The sequence below is a fragment of the Aspergillus uvarum genome (genome assembly GCF_003184745.1).
Source record: "Aspergillus uvarum CBS 121591 unplaced genomic scaffold BO82scaffold_13, whole genome shotgun sequence".
Taxonomy (NCBI): Eukaryota; Fungi; Ascomycota; class Eurotiomycetes; order Eurotiales; family Aspergillaceae; genus Aspergillus; species Aspergillus uvarum.
In genome coordinates, this window is record NW_020291310.1 from 66043 (window position 1) to 81551 (window position 15509).

At 48.1% G+C, this 15509-nt stretch overlaps 4 protein-coding genes across 4 annotated transcripts; 1 reads left to right on the plus strand and 3 right to left on the minus strand.

The window, feature by feature from the left end:
• Positions 1-5155: 5155 nt before the first annotated feature.
• BO82DRAFT_352311 (uncharacterized protein) lies at positions 5156-6241 on the minus strand. The gene has a single exon (XM_025634654.1). The coding sequence runs from the start codon at positions 5999-6001 to the stop codon at positions 5384-5386; it is 618 nt and encodes a 205-aa protein (XP_025494120.1). The 5' UTR covers positions 6002-6241; the 3' UTR covers positions 5156-5383.
• A 2423-nt stretch (positions 6242-8664) lies between these two features.
• BO82DRAFT_28854 (uncharacterized protein) lies at positions 8665-9528 on the plus strand. Its single transcript, XM_025631619.1, has one exon. It carries the CDS (start codon positions 8757-8759, stop codon positions 9354-9356), a length of 600 nt encoding a protein of 199 aa, XP_025494121.1. The 5' UTR covers positions 8665-8756; the 3' UTR covers positions 9357-9528.
• A 2053-nt stretch (positions 9529-11581) lies between these two features.
• On the minus strand, positions 11582-13440 carry BO82DRAFT_330532 (acetamidase/formamidase family protein). Its single transcript, XM_025633100.1, has 5 exons — positions 13178-13440; positions 13100-13118; positions 12732-13020; positions 12380-12656; positions 11582-12291 (listed from the first exon to the last, which is right to left on the minus strand). The coding sequence occupies exons 1-5, from the start codon at positions 13250-13252 to the stop codon at positions 11713-11715; spliced, it is 1239 nt and encodes a 412-aa protein (XP_025494122.1). The 5' UTR covers positions 13253-13440; the 3' UTR covers positions 11582-11712.
• Positions 13441-13553: 113 nt separating this feature from the next.
• usgS (transmembrane protein UsgS) lies at positions 13554-15346 on the minus strand. The gene is made up of 5 exons (XM_025633101.1): positions 15251-15346; positions 14897-15003; positions 14660-14832; positions 14202-14601; positions 13554-14147 (listed from the first exon to the last, which is right to left on the minus strand). The coding sequence occupies exons 1-5, from the start codon at positions 15306-15308 to the stop codon at positions 13791-13793; spliced, it is 1095 nt and encodes a 364-aa protein (XP_025494123.1). The 5' UTR covers positions 15309-15346; the 3' UTR covers positions 13554-13790.
• Positions 15347-15509: the final 163 nt, after the last annotated feature.

A 15509-nucleotide genomic window follows, 5' to 3' on the forward strand; every position in this document is an offset into this window, starting at 1 on the left:
TCGTGTGTGAGGGGTTGAGTTAGGAAACTTCATTGGTGATTTGAGGGATAGAAAGAACAATTATGTCCAGGGGTTCATGGCAGCATAGTGAGGGTGGCTCGAGTCTGATACTCCAACCGACCTAGCTACTAGCAGGGAATTGAGGATCCAGCCTAAAGATGGTCTCAAAAACCAACCCATATCCGTGGGGCCAACAGTTCCCGAGGATATTAGAGCCTTTGAAATCCCAATTCTACCAACCAATCTAAAAAGAGTAGCGGGTTCGGTAGGGTCAGTCGATCGCATAGGCCATTGTTCAAACACAAGAGAGACCGAGCCTCAAGGACTTTCTTTAATACTGGAGCGCTCACTCCTCAGCAAAGAACTTTGCTATGCTCCAGCCAGCCCGCATCGTCACCAAGACGCATGGCCTCTATCTATAGGGAGCCTACTCCGAGCCCACTGTATTGAGCCCGAAATAGAAGACGCAGGAATTCGATGACCGTCCCGAGAATCCGACTCGTTAGCGTAATGCTCTCTCGGTCGAACCGAAGTCACGAGTGACGGGGTTAAGCACAAGAAAGATGGCAAACAAGGATACTGCTATGTATAAGTTCGCAGGCACTAACGGCCTAACCAGCCCATTCGAGCAATCTCCTAGAATGGTTATTGCCATCGCAGATTGTATAAATGACTGGTTATATGTGACGCGCCATCTTGCTCTTAATGGCGGAAGCCCATTGTTCAATGTTGCAGGAGCTGACAAAAGACCACCCTGGCGGATTTCGTCAGCCGATAGGGACCAATGTGCATTGATTGTATGCCATCCCTGGACGAGATTGTTGACTTACTGGCATAGGATGCAAGTCTCAGACTATTCTGCCACTTATCGCCAACAAAGCTCCAGGTCGTTGATAAAACCCAGTAGTGTTTTGAACATCATAATCTGCCATTTCTCCATGCATTCGTCCTAGGGACGTCGTAACTTTTTCGAACTTGACGGTAGAACTTTTTACCGCACCGCCCAAGCGTTGGGAACGAGAATGTCCGAAACGAGTAGAACGATCCGGCGATCCTGATCTGGAGGAAGGAGGCATAAACCCGGCTCACAAGTAGGCGGTGCTTATGGGATAAGGGTTATTGAGGCAATATCGGCAAGTTCGCTGTGAGGATCGAAGCCATTTCCCTTCAAGTCAATTGACGGCCAGGGAGACAGAGATACTCAACAAGACGTCCCTTGCATTCATCATGGTTTGGGGGAGACAAGCCGAGTTCATTACAAGAAACATAGGCCCAGGAGAATCAGAGTTGTTTCTTTGTCCGCAGAATCTGTGTGAGGGATGCTCTTCTGGGCGCATAGGTCAGTACTCTGACAATGGGTGGTCAATCATGACTGATCTGACGAAAAGGGGAGTCAACCTTGAGGGAAATGACGACATTATAAGATAAAAGCGAAGTGAGGAAATTAGTCAAGGAGTATAATGCTTGGTTTTTTCCGATTCGTGAAAAGTATGATTCAAGTCGGAGGTTAGTCCATTGAGAAAGAGGGGCAATAGAAAACAGATGGAAGGAGGCGCAGGGATGGAAGTCAGGAATTCTCACCAACCCGCGAGAAGGTAACTTACCGTTATTTACTGGTATGTATGGTAAATGGCAGCCATTACAGTATCGTACACAGTACCTTCTAACAGCAGGCGAAGGAGGAAAATGATATCAAGAACTCATTCCACAAATAGATCATGCAAGCAACAATAGACAGAAGATATGCCTCAAAGTCTGACTGCAAGCGCCGTGATGTCAATCTCCATTTCTAATAATATCGTACCGAGACAGCGTGCAGTGGCACGCAGTATTGGAATGAGAGATAGTGCTAGAGACGGACAATCGTTTGATGAGGAAGTGGCTTGATTCGATCAGATGCAATGCGGGATCTGGAGCCGAGACTAAGATATAGTTTAGGGTGATGACTATGGCTGCGTTGGCTGCTGGGGTTGTATTAGGGGTAGCAGATATAGACCTATGAATCATTCGGCGAGGATCGACCGTCATTTGTGGTCCAATGGATGGGATGTTCATCTCACTCAAGATGGATTCGAATATGCCGGTCACATATGGCATTGATAAGAATAGCATACATCCAGGAGATGTCGCATCTCGTTGGCCAGAGTTAGTAAGGAGCTAGCGAGCGACTGTGAAATCGATGATCCAAGCAACATGATTTGTATGTGAGTTCTTTCCCCCGCTTAAATTTGGTTAGTTCTGTTCAGTCTGGGACCCGCAGCCGGCCGCCACCACAAGAATACTTTAAGCTACTTCCCAGTAACCCTATACATTTTGAACGTGCAACATCCCGATCAAACCAGATCTCCCCAAATGCCACCAGTTTTCGTCCCACAGGTTCTTTCCTATGAGTATATTTGTAGAGGGAGATATCAACTCTTTAACCTAACCATTATGTCCTACACAATTGATGAGAAAATTTCTACAAGACGAGGAATCGCATAATTTGTCTCTACTCATGAGGTTGAAATTGGATTGTCCAAAAATAGTACCCCACTAAGTGGGCGACCCCGGCCTCTGGGTGGGCTGCAGGAGAAGCACTACTGAAGGTGGAGACCAGGAGATCGGTTTAGCAGGCAACGGCTATCGCCTACTGCTCCTAGTCGACATTCCCGAAATTGCTCATAGCCCAAACTTTACATCACAGTCTAGTATATAGCTCATTCTCGCAGACAGAAATAGAAGGGCGCGTAGACATAGGAGTTCACCGATGCTTGAAGAAACGCACTAAGCGACTGGCAATCGGGGCATTGAACTTGAACTTCGCGCCGAGGTTGGAAACGACAAGTGACGAAGTTTGGCACTACAGCGTGCTATGGAGGCAAGGGGAAATGAGAGGGGCATTAGAGATTTCCGAACAGCATGTAGGGCTGTCAGCTAGTGGTAGTGGTTTGTTCTAAACTTGGAATCTTCAGGTCTCGCAGCGTAGTACCCGGCGGCTAACAAGGCTTGGTGTGGTTCGGATGAACGAAGTTTTGCCCCGCTACAGCAAAGCCGTTCGCAACAATAGATGCATGGTGGTTCCAAAAATAGGACATGGGATTATTACTCATGATTGTGGGATGAATGATCTAAAAAAAGATGTTTAGCTCGCTCATAGTATCAGTATGAGATTAGGTCAAAAGTTGAGAGAAGAGGGGAGAAGGGAGGAAAGAGCAACCAGCTAATCAGAGACCGGCTACAAGAATGCATTTCAGATTGAGAGATCGGGAAGAGTGGGTGGAAGCCAAAAATAGGAGCACTTAGCCGCGACTAATGCAAGAAGCTGCAAGTTAGCGCTGACAGTAGCCAACCATGCAGTTGTGATAATGCGTGTGTGATTGCCAGTCAGCCGGGAAACTCTAGGGTTCAAGTTGCCTCCCTCTCCCCCCGCACCTGGCCCGGAGTGACAGGACGCTCGGGCCAAGCTAGCCTTGTTTGAGCCCAGCGACCGTGCCATCAATCCATTCGATGAAATCAAGACCAACAATCACAGCAATAAGACATGATCCAACTGCCTTATTCTGCAACAATGTCCAGGAGAGTAGCTGATTGGCATTCCCCCTCACGATCTTTCCTGTGTTATGGAAAGTTAAGCTTGATACTGTTTCTTTTTTTATCCCACATCCACAACATTCCAAGAATAGGACAGACGAGCGCTTGATTTTCTATCCTGGTAGAAGCTGTATGCACTTATCGTTGTTTATGTCACCTAATTACAGGCAAGATATGATCAACCTCGTCTACTCTATCTCATGCATTCAATACCCATGGGGAGAGACAATCCCCTGATCGAATCACAGCCCTCTCCAGATCGGCCACAGACCCACAAACAAGGTTGAAGAATCCACGGCACATCGCAGCTTAATCCATGTGGTTGCATGCAGACCCTGAAATACTGGACCAACAGTGATATCTGGCGCACATTTAACTGCACCTCATACAAATTGCCCAGCTTCGATGCGCATGCTAATTTGAAGGGCTTACTTTATTTAGAAACATTATTAGAGATGCCGCTGTAAAAAACAGCTTTGATATTGATAGAGTTTGGAAGCTCCTGCTTTCACTTGCCACCACTTCGCATCGTGTTCTATAATTGTAAGCTGCAATAGTCAAGTATAGCTGCATATGGTACTACACCCTAAGCGATCAATGATCTAACAAGCTAAAGCATTGGACATGAATTGATCCTGTATGAGATGCAATAGCTCTTTCTAGCCAAGGATTGAACGTTGATGATTCCATATTTGGCTTGATAATTGCAAGATAGTTGATGCACGGGACTGATGTCAAACCGTGGTGTATGGTGATAGTTGTAATACATAGTATTACAGATATACAGATTACAGGCTGTACAGTACCGAGATCAATAATGATACATCACCGTCTTACAACCAAGCCTAACTGCTTTCAGGGACTGATTGCATTGATTAGTACAAGCTTATTCTATTGCTCTTGCACAAGTATGAGACCACAATAGAATGGTTAGATCATGATCGCTTACCGGACGCTGTAGGCTCACAGTATTGGCGGTCATCCCCAAGGATCTCAAGATCTATGCCAAGCAATCCTTTGGCAGCCGCCAGGAGCCATAGAACATCGCTGCGCCCCCCCCCCCCCCCCAAAACTGTACATAGACAAAGAATTTCTCTACGCAGAGTCATGTTGCGCTAAGAGTGGACTGACACGTGGGGGGGCAAGATGTTGGTTTTAGCGCGCCATAATCCTTCGTAGGCGTCAAGGCGCCTTTTCCAGATTGTTGTCAACCTCTCGGTTGAACTTCGCGAAGGTCAAGGAGCGCTTGGCTTGATTTTAAGCGATATCCAACAGAGTGGTTGAATGTGGTTGGAGAGATTGAGTTGGGGACAAAACAGCTTCTGAGAGTATTCTTCATTTCATTGGCTCAATGCTAGATGCAGCGCTCATGTTCCCAGACGCCATTGACTCAAAGACCCTCTGTCAGGCAAGAAACATCTTCTCCCTTCGACCCAGCCGCTTGTAGGATGGCTTTTAAAACAGCAAAGAGAATCACCCAACTCCGTTTCCCTCCGGTCATACCGTCCGCATACCAGACCGCCAGGATCTGGATGCTAGCCCTTCTAATAAAAAAGCGCCCACAGAGACCACAGATAAGTATAACAAAAAGAAAAAAAAAAAGTCAGAATCAGAGGCTGCAGTAACAGTAAGCAAGGCATGCAGATGGATGGCTGTAGAATGATACGATCAAGACTCGACTCGTAAATGATTGGAAACAGGAATGAGATGACAGCTTTGACTTTCCGTACGTATATCAAAAGAAAAAACCCATTATGTGTAGAAATAGCATGATAGTTTCAGATAGTAAAGTCGACGCTTGTTTGCTTCTTTAGACATTTTGAGTTCTTCTGCGCTTGCCCTTAGGTGGTGGTTCAAGCGAAGGGGCACGCTTGAAAGTAACCGTGTGCGTGACGACATGCTGGATGGTAAAGGTTCCGCTATTCGCATATAGCGGAGAATCCAGGTTCTTTGCTCTTCGGTCCATAGGCGAGTAGAGAGTGCGTACTTTATAAGGGCTGCGGGGAGACTTTAGCGACACAGGCGAGTAGATGTATGAAGGTGAGATACGAGGGCGTCGAACATGAGTAGGTTCCTTAGCAGACTGAGGTGCAGCTGGTGATGGAGATAGTGGAGTGGCCGTGGGTTTTACTTCAGCAGTGTCGGAGAAAGAGACGGTTGATGCAGTTGATGGCACTGACGATGGAGACGGAAGAGTCTTACTCATCATCCACCTGGTGTAACTCCCATTGATGCCTTCGGGACTAGCATATGCTGGACTCAAAGCTTTGAGAAACTCTGTGTAGGCCTTGGGTGGAAGGACCGAGAGTCTATTTCCTGCTTCACATTGACTGTCCTCGTGCTTGATCAATGGGGTGTCCTGAAGCTCTGAAGGGTAGGTTACGTTCTTCGGAGTCTTGAGTGGTGCAAGTATAGGTCGTGGAGCCATTGTACTGTCCAGCAGTGCTGTATTGCTCAGGATGAAAGGTCTTGAGGTGTGTATGGGATTCACGTGGAGTCAAATTGGAGAGGAGGTTTTTGAGGTTGGTCTTCGTTCAATGGTTGAGAGTGACCAAGGGAGAATAGAAATGAAGAGTTGGAATTATCGAAGTAGGATAAACAATTGCTGGAGGTATGACAAGAAATTGGAGGGAGCGAGGGAATGATATAGGTGACACTGCCACAGAGGTGGATTTTCTCCGGCAGGAAATATCCTGGATGTTGAGCAGATTATAGGATCAGACGGGAAGTATAGAAAACTTGGTTGGTATCGTAAGATGACGGTAACGCTGGTATATCTGGTAACAGACAGTATTGATACAGGTTGGTATGGCGATGCAAAAGGATGTCAAATCTAGACCGAAAATAGTTAGACATTGATCTCCCGCCCCCCGACCCAAAATAGCAACAACAAACTTGACGTACGATCAATCGACCACCTTCCCAGTCCTACTCTTGCAAAAGGCTGGCGTGAACGGAAACAAAGTCGGTCTGCCCGCTAACCCACACTTCTGATTCTATGTTTGGTGCTGGCGCTTAGCTTCTATCGATGGCTTGATATGGGTAGGTAGAGACCTGACGCTCTGACTCTGGGCTGAAGCGCAAAGATAGGATGAGTGGGATGAGTGAGATGAGTGAGACCCTGCACCAGATTACTGGATGCTCGGTTTGCTGGTTTGAAAGTGCTCGAAAAAAATCATGATTGAGTATCTTGGACCCTTATATGTTTTGCGACTGAGTACTTCAGGCCCGGGGATAAGGGTCTTTCAGCAGATTTAGATTTCGTCCAGCATACTCGCGCGCCTTCTCGACCGTGTTTCATCAAATCAGGTCCACGAATCTTCTCATCTCCTTGACAAGATTCCAACGCAGTGTTTCATATCAACTCTTCCTAGCGGTACGTCCGCGCTTCCAGGTGTCGTGGTGTTCGTCCGATCATGGCGCGCGGCTCTCACCATGCTCAGAGGCGCTCAGCCATCTACCCCCCGCCACAGCGGCTCGACGCAGAGATAAACATTGGGGACCCCCATTCTTCAGAACCATAGCCGCTCATATTTTAGTCCCGTCAAGCTTAGATCTGGGGTTATGCATACTGTTGGTTTGAACAGACGCCGAGTTACGCAGGGAGCACTCCTCGTGACCAATGTTCATCGGGATGCAGACTCTTCAGAGCGGCCTCTCCTTTCACAATAGCTCTTATCGGAGCTCGATGTCAGTTGCGCAAGTTTAGGGAGAGATCCACCGTGTGCCGTGATCGAAAAGATCATCTTATCCCGCTTATGACCCCATGTTCAACCTGCATAAAGGGTTAAGATGGTATCAATTGCATCTGGACATTGCATGTCGAAATACTCAATGTGTCAGCTTGTGCTGAAGATACTTTCTGAAGCGGCTGTTGACACACTCACAATTGGAAGAAATACAGGCATTGCTTCACATTTTTTCTACAGCAATACTGACATCTAAAAGATGCTATGTGCCTGCTAAATGATGCGCTTCACTGTTTCAACGGCGGCTCAACAGTCTCTTCTGATGCGCGAATGTCTAATTTTAGATTATACTCACTTGAGATTAGTATCTGCGCTTCTAAAGTCGTTTCAATAAGCTTGTTGTCGGGAGCTCTATTAGCCGCCGATGAATTGAGCACCAACTGACAAGTCACGCTCACAATGCCCCAAGAGTTTTCTATGCGCTCTTAAGTTGCAAGTATTAACTTATTTTGAAGGGGGTTGAGAATTCGACTACACCTCGGCTGAAAAGCTATCGATGTGCCAGCTGCGGGAGCTTACTTTGCATGAGGATGAATGGCATAGAGAAAAATTGAAAGATTGTACCTCCTTGTCGCCTGCTTACATTGCTGCTACACCGACTCTAGCAATATGCATAACATTCGCCAGACATTGGCACTTATGGACATTGTGTTATGCCCAGCTCATATACTTCTTGTCCGTTATGGGCTTCTCTCCCAGAAGGATGCTGTGAAAGATCCCTATCATGATATCGATCTCTGGAGACGATTTCTCTTTCGGCAATCCTAACACGTTTCCAGTTGTACCCTTTTGTCCGTGTTTCATAGTGGCTTTTGCGGGATACGGTAAACGAACTGATCTGTTGAAGGTTGAATTGAGCCATCAAACATAGTCTGTTTCAGCTTCGAGATACAGGCAAAAATGGTTGTGAAAATGAAGCGGGAGTCTGGTAGGAACTTGTAGAGAGGATAAAAGAGGAAACAACATGCAGGATGGCGGGTTGAAACTCTGGTAGTTATTCTCATCACCATCACCATATATCTATTTTCGCCTAAGGGGATAAATTCTGCGAGGACTTGTCGAATAGTCCGTTGTCAAGCTTTTAAAGAATCCAGTTGCTGGCTTTCATTCTCTTGCAGTGATAGTTCTAGCATTTGGGCTCGAGTATGATGGACTGTAATTAAGCTGGGTGACCTGGCTTTATGTGGTCTGTGGAGATGAATAATAGGTTGAATTTAAAGATCCTTGATTACTACTAGTACCAAGCATGAAGAGTGTAGGAGAAGAGAACTGAAAGTAGAGTTACACTACTTATAGTAGGGGCTATCTCCATTCATTACTCGGACTATTGTTCTGTTCACCCCTGTCTACTAAGTATAGTGAACAAGCTTGTTTCTTCACTGTATATATTATTCAGCTAGGGAGGACCATTTAATCCTTACAATAATTCACAGTATGAAGCCTTTTGTTCCATCTTCCGTAGGTTGCAGCTGTTCACCTTTTCCAGTCTACTACCATATCTTTCTGTTTCTCTACTCTTCCACACTTCCACACTTCCACACTGCAACTCTGCAACTCTGCAACTTCACAGCTCTGCAACTTTACAACTCTGCAGCTCTGCCTCTTTTCTACTATTCTGATCCTTTCCATCTACCAGAGATCTCGACCAACCTGCCATGGCTGCATCAAATTTCAAGATCCTTCAGACCGGCTGCCAAGCAAGCGGCTTTACATCCAATAATTGAGCTAGTGATTGCCTACAAGCCGGTGTGGCTATATTCAAAAGCTATTTACTTATTATTTTCTTCATGGTTACAGGTGCTCCTATCGATGCCCTTCCACACGTTGATTGCACTCTTCTCGTATAATATTATAAACAATATCTCCTTCACGACATTCAACGTGATATTTCAGAAGCTTAGGAGGATCTCCAAGCAACTGCATTTCTACCAGCGCATCATTCTCACAAATCCTACGTCGCTTTTGCTCAAGGTATCCAAGGGGACAGATTTACAGAAATGGAAAGCCTCGGCGAAGAGCGCTAACACATACTAATCACTTATCATCCTCCGGTGGTTGCTGAAAACATTATCAACTGGGAAATGCTTGAATTCATCCGGTTATCTAGCTAAACTCCCAAGCAACAAGCTCTTTCGCTTCGAGGCTCTCCAAAAATGAGGGCGTTTTTCTCTCTTCGCCTCTGCCGGAACTGGGCACGCGGAACCAGAGGAGAAAACGACCGTGTGTCTCACCATATATTGAGTTGAAACATATAGCACTCGGTAGCATGTCTATTTGAACAAAACGATCCTGACGTCCCTGACCCATAAGAGATACAACACGATTTGCAGATCCGCAACGGCTCAAGCCCGCAAAAGATGGCCCAAAGCGCGCTGGAATTAGATATTACTGGGACCACTCACCCGGACAAGCGGACTGAAACTGACCGGATATGCAGATTCCCAAGGCAGCTGAATATATCGCCGTATCAAGCCAGATCCACTAAACTTCGAGGTCAACGAAAACGCAGCCATTGATTCGCCTACTACGAAGCCAAGTTTCATCGGCATTGTACCAAAAGGCTTCAAACTAACCTTCTGAGCCTCACATATCCAAAGAACCAAAGCTTCCGCGACTTCTAGTGGGATGGAAACAAGGCAAATTGCATATATATCGTCGCATAGTAAGTAGTCTATGGTGGTTCGATAACATTTGTGACTTTACTGTCAAACACGTGTCAAGGCAGGCTTAGTTGTCAACAATCAAACTAATTCAGAGCATAAAGCCAGATTCCCCGACTCTCATACGAAGCGAAGGCAGATGGACTTCCTGGAAGAGATGCACCATAGACGTTCTTGCAGGCGCCCGATGGTGGAGATGTCCTTCTCCAGGCAGATACTGGGTGCGCTGGATATACCGCAGTAATCTTGAAGACGCTCCAGAAGATGCAACTTAGTAAAGTGATTGTTCAAATGAATCCAAGGTGAAATCAATGAAGAGCATCAAAGGGACCAAGAGTCGAGGACGCGTGCATTTGGCTGAGCATTCCAAAGGCACGAAAGACGACAACCCCCAGTTGCACTCACGGTAAGTGTGTCCTTCTTTGCCTACCCAGTGTTCATGCTAAGCATAGCAGGTCCTATCCCTCATAACAGCCGTGCGTGCTGATGAGGTTCAAACTCATATCGACAATCGAGAGAAAAAGATCGCCAGAGATGAGGAGTCACAGAAGAGGTCCACTAAAAGTACCACGTCGGACTCTGACTTCGACGACTTTATGCGTCCATATTTCGATAACGACGAGGCAGCAACTGAGATGTCTTTCAAATACAAAGAGCTTGATAAAGAGCTGGATATAGACATCTCATATGATTGATACAAGACAGACACCTTACCTGGAAGAAACCAGCCTTGACAGTGTCGAAGAGGTCTCGCGCGCATCTACGGACTCAACGGCCCCTAAAGCGCGGCCGCAAAGATTCCATCCAGCGGCCGGAAACAAGAGGGTCTATTATGATCGGCATATGCGTAGCATATACCCTCTGTGATATTCGGGTGTATTAGATGTTCATACTGTTGCTTCCCGATGAGATGGAAGGTTTCTGCGTAACATACTTTGAGCCGTAAAATCTGCCTCATATTTTCCATTATTTCAACTTTCGGAAGAAGTTTGACGACGAAATCCACCCAAGCATCAATGAAGGGCGTACACGATGAGGAGGGGAGCTGTGAAGTGTGAAGTTCCATACCCTTGAGACCATGAGCCATTTTGCCCATGCCTCTCTCTGGTACTGACACATTGTGCATCCCGTCTCACTGTATCCCTTTCATTTGTATCTCTAGTTGTATCCCCTTCATCACATCTTTTCCATTTTCAACATAAACGGCCCGTCGCAGATACCAGGTACACGCAAATACCTGGAGGTAATGTTGTCTCAGCTTCAAGCTCAATGCAAAAAAGACACTCGAAACATACAAGACATCAGCGACTACACGGACCAGAACCAAATGTTCGCCTACCAAAGAAAGCAGCCAAGGGTGACAACGCCAAGAGAGAAAAATTACTGAAGCTACGTTCAATTCAGACTGTACTCACACTTAGAAATGAGCAGGAGCGGTTTCGCTCTCCGTTGACCGGGCGGAGAGGAGCGCCAACAACGATTACTTTCGTCATCAATAAAGCCTGAGTGGCTAATTTGATGGCAGAAGCCATGCCCTTACGCATCAATCGTCTAAGCAATGGTCCTGCTTCTGTTTTGATCAACCAAAATTACGACCGCGGAGCATCCAAGGCATTGATTAATAGTTGGTAGTTCGTAAATAATTAATCTTCTCAAGCCGGAACAGACCACGTAGGATTGAAAGGCAAAACTGTTCCTCAAATCTTGATAGATCAACCACTGCATCTGACCTACTCACTCGTAAACGCACAGCTCCCCATATCCAATTGCACCACATCCCCCTCCGGCCGAATGTCAAAGTTGAAGATATCCATCGGCACCCCCAGGGTCGTACACGCGTTGGGGATATCCACCAGCCCGGCAATATGTCCCTGCACCGGCGCACAGCTCAGCAGCAGGTAGATCTGGTAGTCATTATACCCATACCGACGCAGATACTCGATGACGCGTAGGCAGGTCTGGCGGTAAGCCACCGTGGCATCCAGGTAATGCTGCTTTCCGTTCTCATCGACCGAAAATCCCTCGAAGGTCAGATATCGACCCGGCCCGAATTGCGGCTCCACGGGGCCCGGGTGGAAGATCGGGGACTTCATGCCCATTTTGGCCATCCCGCCCTTGAGCACGGTGAACTTGAGCGTGATAACGCCGGCCATCTCGATGGCGCCGCAGAAGGAGATCTCCCCGTCACCCTGCGAGAAGTGCAGATCGCCGACGGAGAACTTCGCGCCGGGAACATGCACGGGGAGGTAGACCTTGGAGCCGCGGGAGAGGTTTTTGATATCGCAGTTTCCGCCGTGCTCGGGCCGACCCTAGAGCAGAAGTTAGATTGTGTTAGCTTGAGCTCAACTTTCAAGTTCACCTCGTTCACGGGAACGCATGATGAGGGGGGAAGCATACCGGAATCGTCCTCGCGCCTTCTCTAGCGATCTGCTCCTTCAAACTCTCATCGGCACTCCCCGCATGCGCATTCTTCGGCTCGGGGGGCTTCGCCACATCACGCTGGAGATCCGCACTCGCCGCGATCAACTCCCCCTCCCGACGATTCCACTCCGCCAGGACCTCGGCGGATGGCGCGCAGCCCAAAATTCCAGGGTGAATCAGTCCCGCAAAGCGGACGTGGGGAATGTGTCGCGACGAGCAGAAGATCCCCTCGAAGTCCCAGATGGCCTTTGCTCTGCGGTATGCACTCAGTCAGTTCCAGACTCTTTCTCTCCAAAATCAGATTACGTTGAGTGAAAGTCTGGCTCACGCGTTAGGATAAAGCTCGTCCAGAAACCCGCCTCCATTGTTTTTGTCAAAGATTCCCGTGAACCCCCAGGGGTGATCCTCGAAGGGCTGGACATCTTGGATCTCCACCAGCAGAACGTCCCCCGGCTCGGCGGTTTCGATCTCAAAGGGACCGGATAGGTAGTGAATCTGGGTGAGGTCAACGTTTTTGACGTCGTCGGCGGAGTCGTTGTTCTTGATCTGGCCGCCGGTCCAGTCGAGACATTCGATCTTGACGACTTCATTGTTGGCGATCTTGCCGCATGCGGGGACTAATTTTATTCGAATGGAGTTATGATTAGCATTGTGCCTGAACATCATGGTAGGTGGGTCGTGAGGCTGGAATGGTACCATCTGGATGCCATCGGTTCTGCAGGATGTCAGTATCGAGGTGAAGACAGCGACTGTATCAGAGTAGATGACACGCACGTGTAAGCCAGGCTGCTCCCAGGCGGGCTTTTCAAGATCAACGGTGAGCGCTGTGCGGATCTTCTTGTGGCCCATGGTGAGTGAGATGTGATGTGATGCTCTCTGTTTTGTCTGATGGAGGTGTCTATGGGTGTAGGTACTGTAGAAGGGAAGGAAGAATAAGTTTAGCTCTGCAGGAAAGGCCCCTCCCCCAGGCTGACAGTTGCCAATTAAGTATTCGTAGCTGCACGATCCTCCCCTGCAGCTAAGAAAAACATTCCCCGCCTCGCCAGTTCAAAGGAAGTCTCGCTCAGACCCATGGTTATCAGCCGGTCAAATCGGAAATGAACGGGGGGAATGATGAGGCAAGAGAGAAAGTGGGACAAGGTTATCTTATCGGAGGGTCAATGACGCTTATCTGCGGGGAAGATTCTCCCACCCCTTTCCATCTGCTTTGCATTCAACTTTTTCTGATAACGATATCGGAATTGTTACACCCATACAGCTTTTATAGAAGCCCTTTACAAATCCTCCCAAGTCACCCCAAATCTATACAGATCCCCGCTTGTCTACTCCGCCGCTCATTCAAATCCCGGGGCAACCCTTCAATCAAACCAACCCTCTCTCCTCCCATCTAGGACAATTGCCGGCTAGAGGTATCAGGTACCTTGGGCTTCTCCTCCTCTTCTTCCATGTTGATCTTGTCTAGTTTATCCAAGGGAAGACTCAGGAAATCGTGCTTGTTCTTCCAGGTCGTCTGAGTCTCAGCGAATCCTTCCTTCAGCGCAGGGCTTGGTGGGGGATCCGTGATCTTGGTGACCAGATAGGCGGTTGATGCCTGAGCCACGCCGTAAAGAAGGACTCCAATGAAAGGCGCCTTCATGACGTGGGTGAAAGCGAATGCGAAGCCGAACAAAACTCCTTCGCGATCGGCGAACCAACGCTTCTTCTGCTCATGGGTGAAGGGCACACGGCTGAAGTAGGGCTCCAACTGTTTCTGCTGTTAGTAAAATGAACCCGAGGGGGAGGCCAAGGAAGGACCTACAAGCTCACGCATAAGACTGCGGGAGGCATAGTAACTGTGCAAGAACGAGACCACGTAGCTCTTGGGGAGAATGAAGCCGGCTCCGAAAATGACAGCCGCAGGGGTCGTTCCCACGGCGCTTTGAAAGGCGAAGAACGAGGCAGCTGGCATCACGAAAGGTCCGATGACGGGGACCAAAGAGAAGAGGTAAGTGCCGAGGAGCAGCCCAGCCCGCTTGCCGTAACGCTTGAGAAACATGAAGAATGCTGCAAGGCCGGCGCCCTTGGGAGTTTTGACCCTGCCGTCCGCGGTGGTGTACATGGAAAGGTTGGGGTAATACATCTCGCGCAGGTTCTTGGGGTCTTCATGCTTGTGCTTGTGCACGTAGGTAGTGTCAACCCATTTGAGGGATTCCATGAAACTGCCCACTAGTTAGCATGCCCAACCAGACTGGATATCCATGAGAATATTCGACTTACATCTCGTCCAGGGTAGGTGTGATATAACGCATTAGTGTCATGAGCAAGAAGGGCACCTGAAGCACCGAGTTGGCGATGAAGTCGAGACCCTCGATGAGGGAGTCATCCCAGGTGGCATTTTCTAGATCGAGAAACCATGAGAGGACCCAGAGAACGAATTTGACCCCGATGATCTAGACGCGATTTGTTAGCTCGGGGTTCATACATCTTGAGGCCACTAATGGGCACCACTCATACCGGAATTTGAATGATAAGCTGGATAGCAATTCCAACGGCGACTGCAAAGACAGCCTGTCGAAAGTGGTTGTACTTAAATAAGTCGGGATTTCCCAGCGCGCGGACAGCTGTCGAGCGAGGGTCAGCTATCAATTCTCGTGCTCCGATGACGTAGGTGTTTTGCTGGATGCCGCCCATCGATCGATCTGCACAATAGCAGGTCTGACAATTGGGAATTGGAAAATCCAGGCATGGCAAAGCAAGAGAAGTCATCTCAGACACCCCTTTTCTGCTTCACATGGTGCATCCCATGGAGCCACAAGCAGGCTCCACGCGGGGGGTGGAGAGGTAACAGAGGGGAAGAATCTCACTCACTTCCAACAATGGTGAGCTGACAGCCGCGAATCACGGCGTTAGGCTCGAAGTTCGGCATGATGCTCGACTATGCCCAGGAAGAAAGTAGATGTGAGCTCAGGGATAGTTGAAAAAGAAAGAATTGGAGATGTAGAGCTATTTATAGTGGTGCGTTGGCTCGAGGGGGAACAGCCACAGGCAACCACATAACGGAAATGTCCAAGTATGGCTGTGATTGTGGATTGGTGCAACTTCCGCTAAGCGCCGGAGCTAGCAGCCG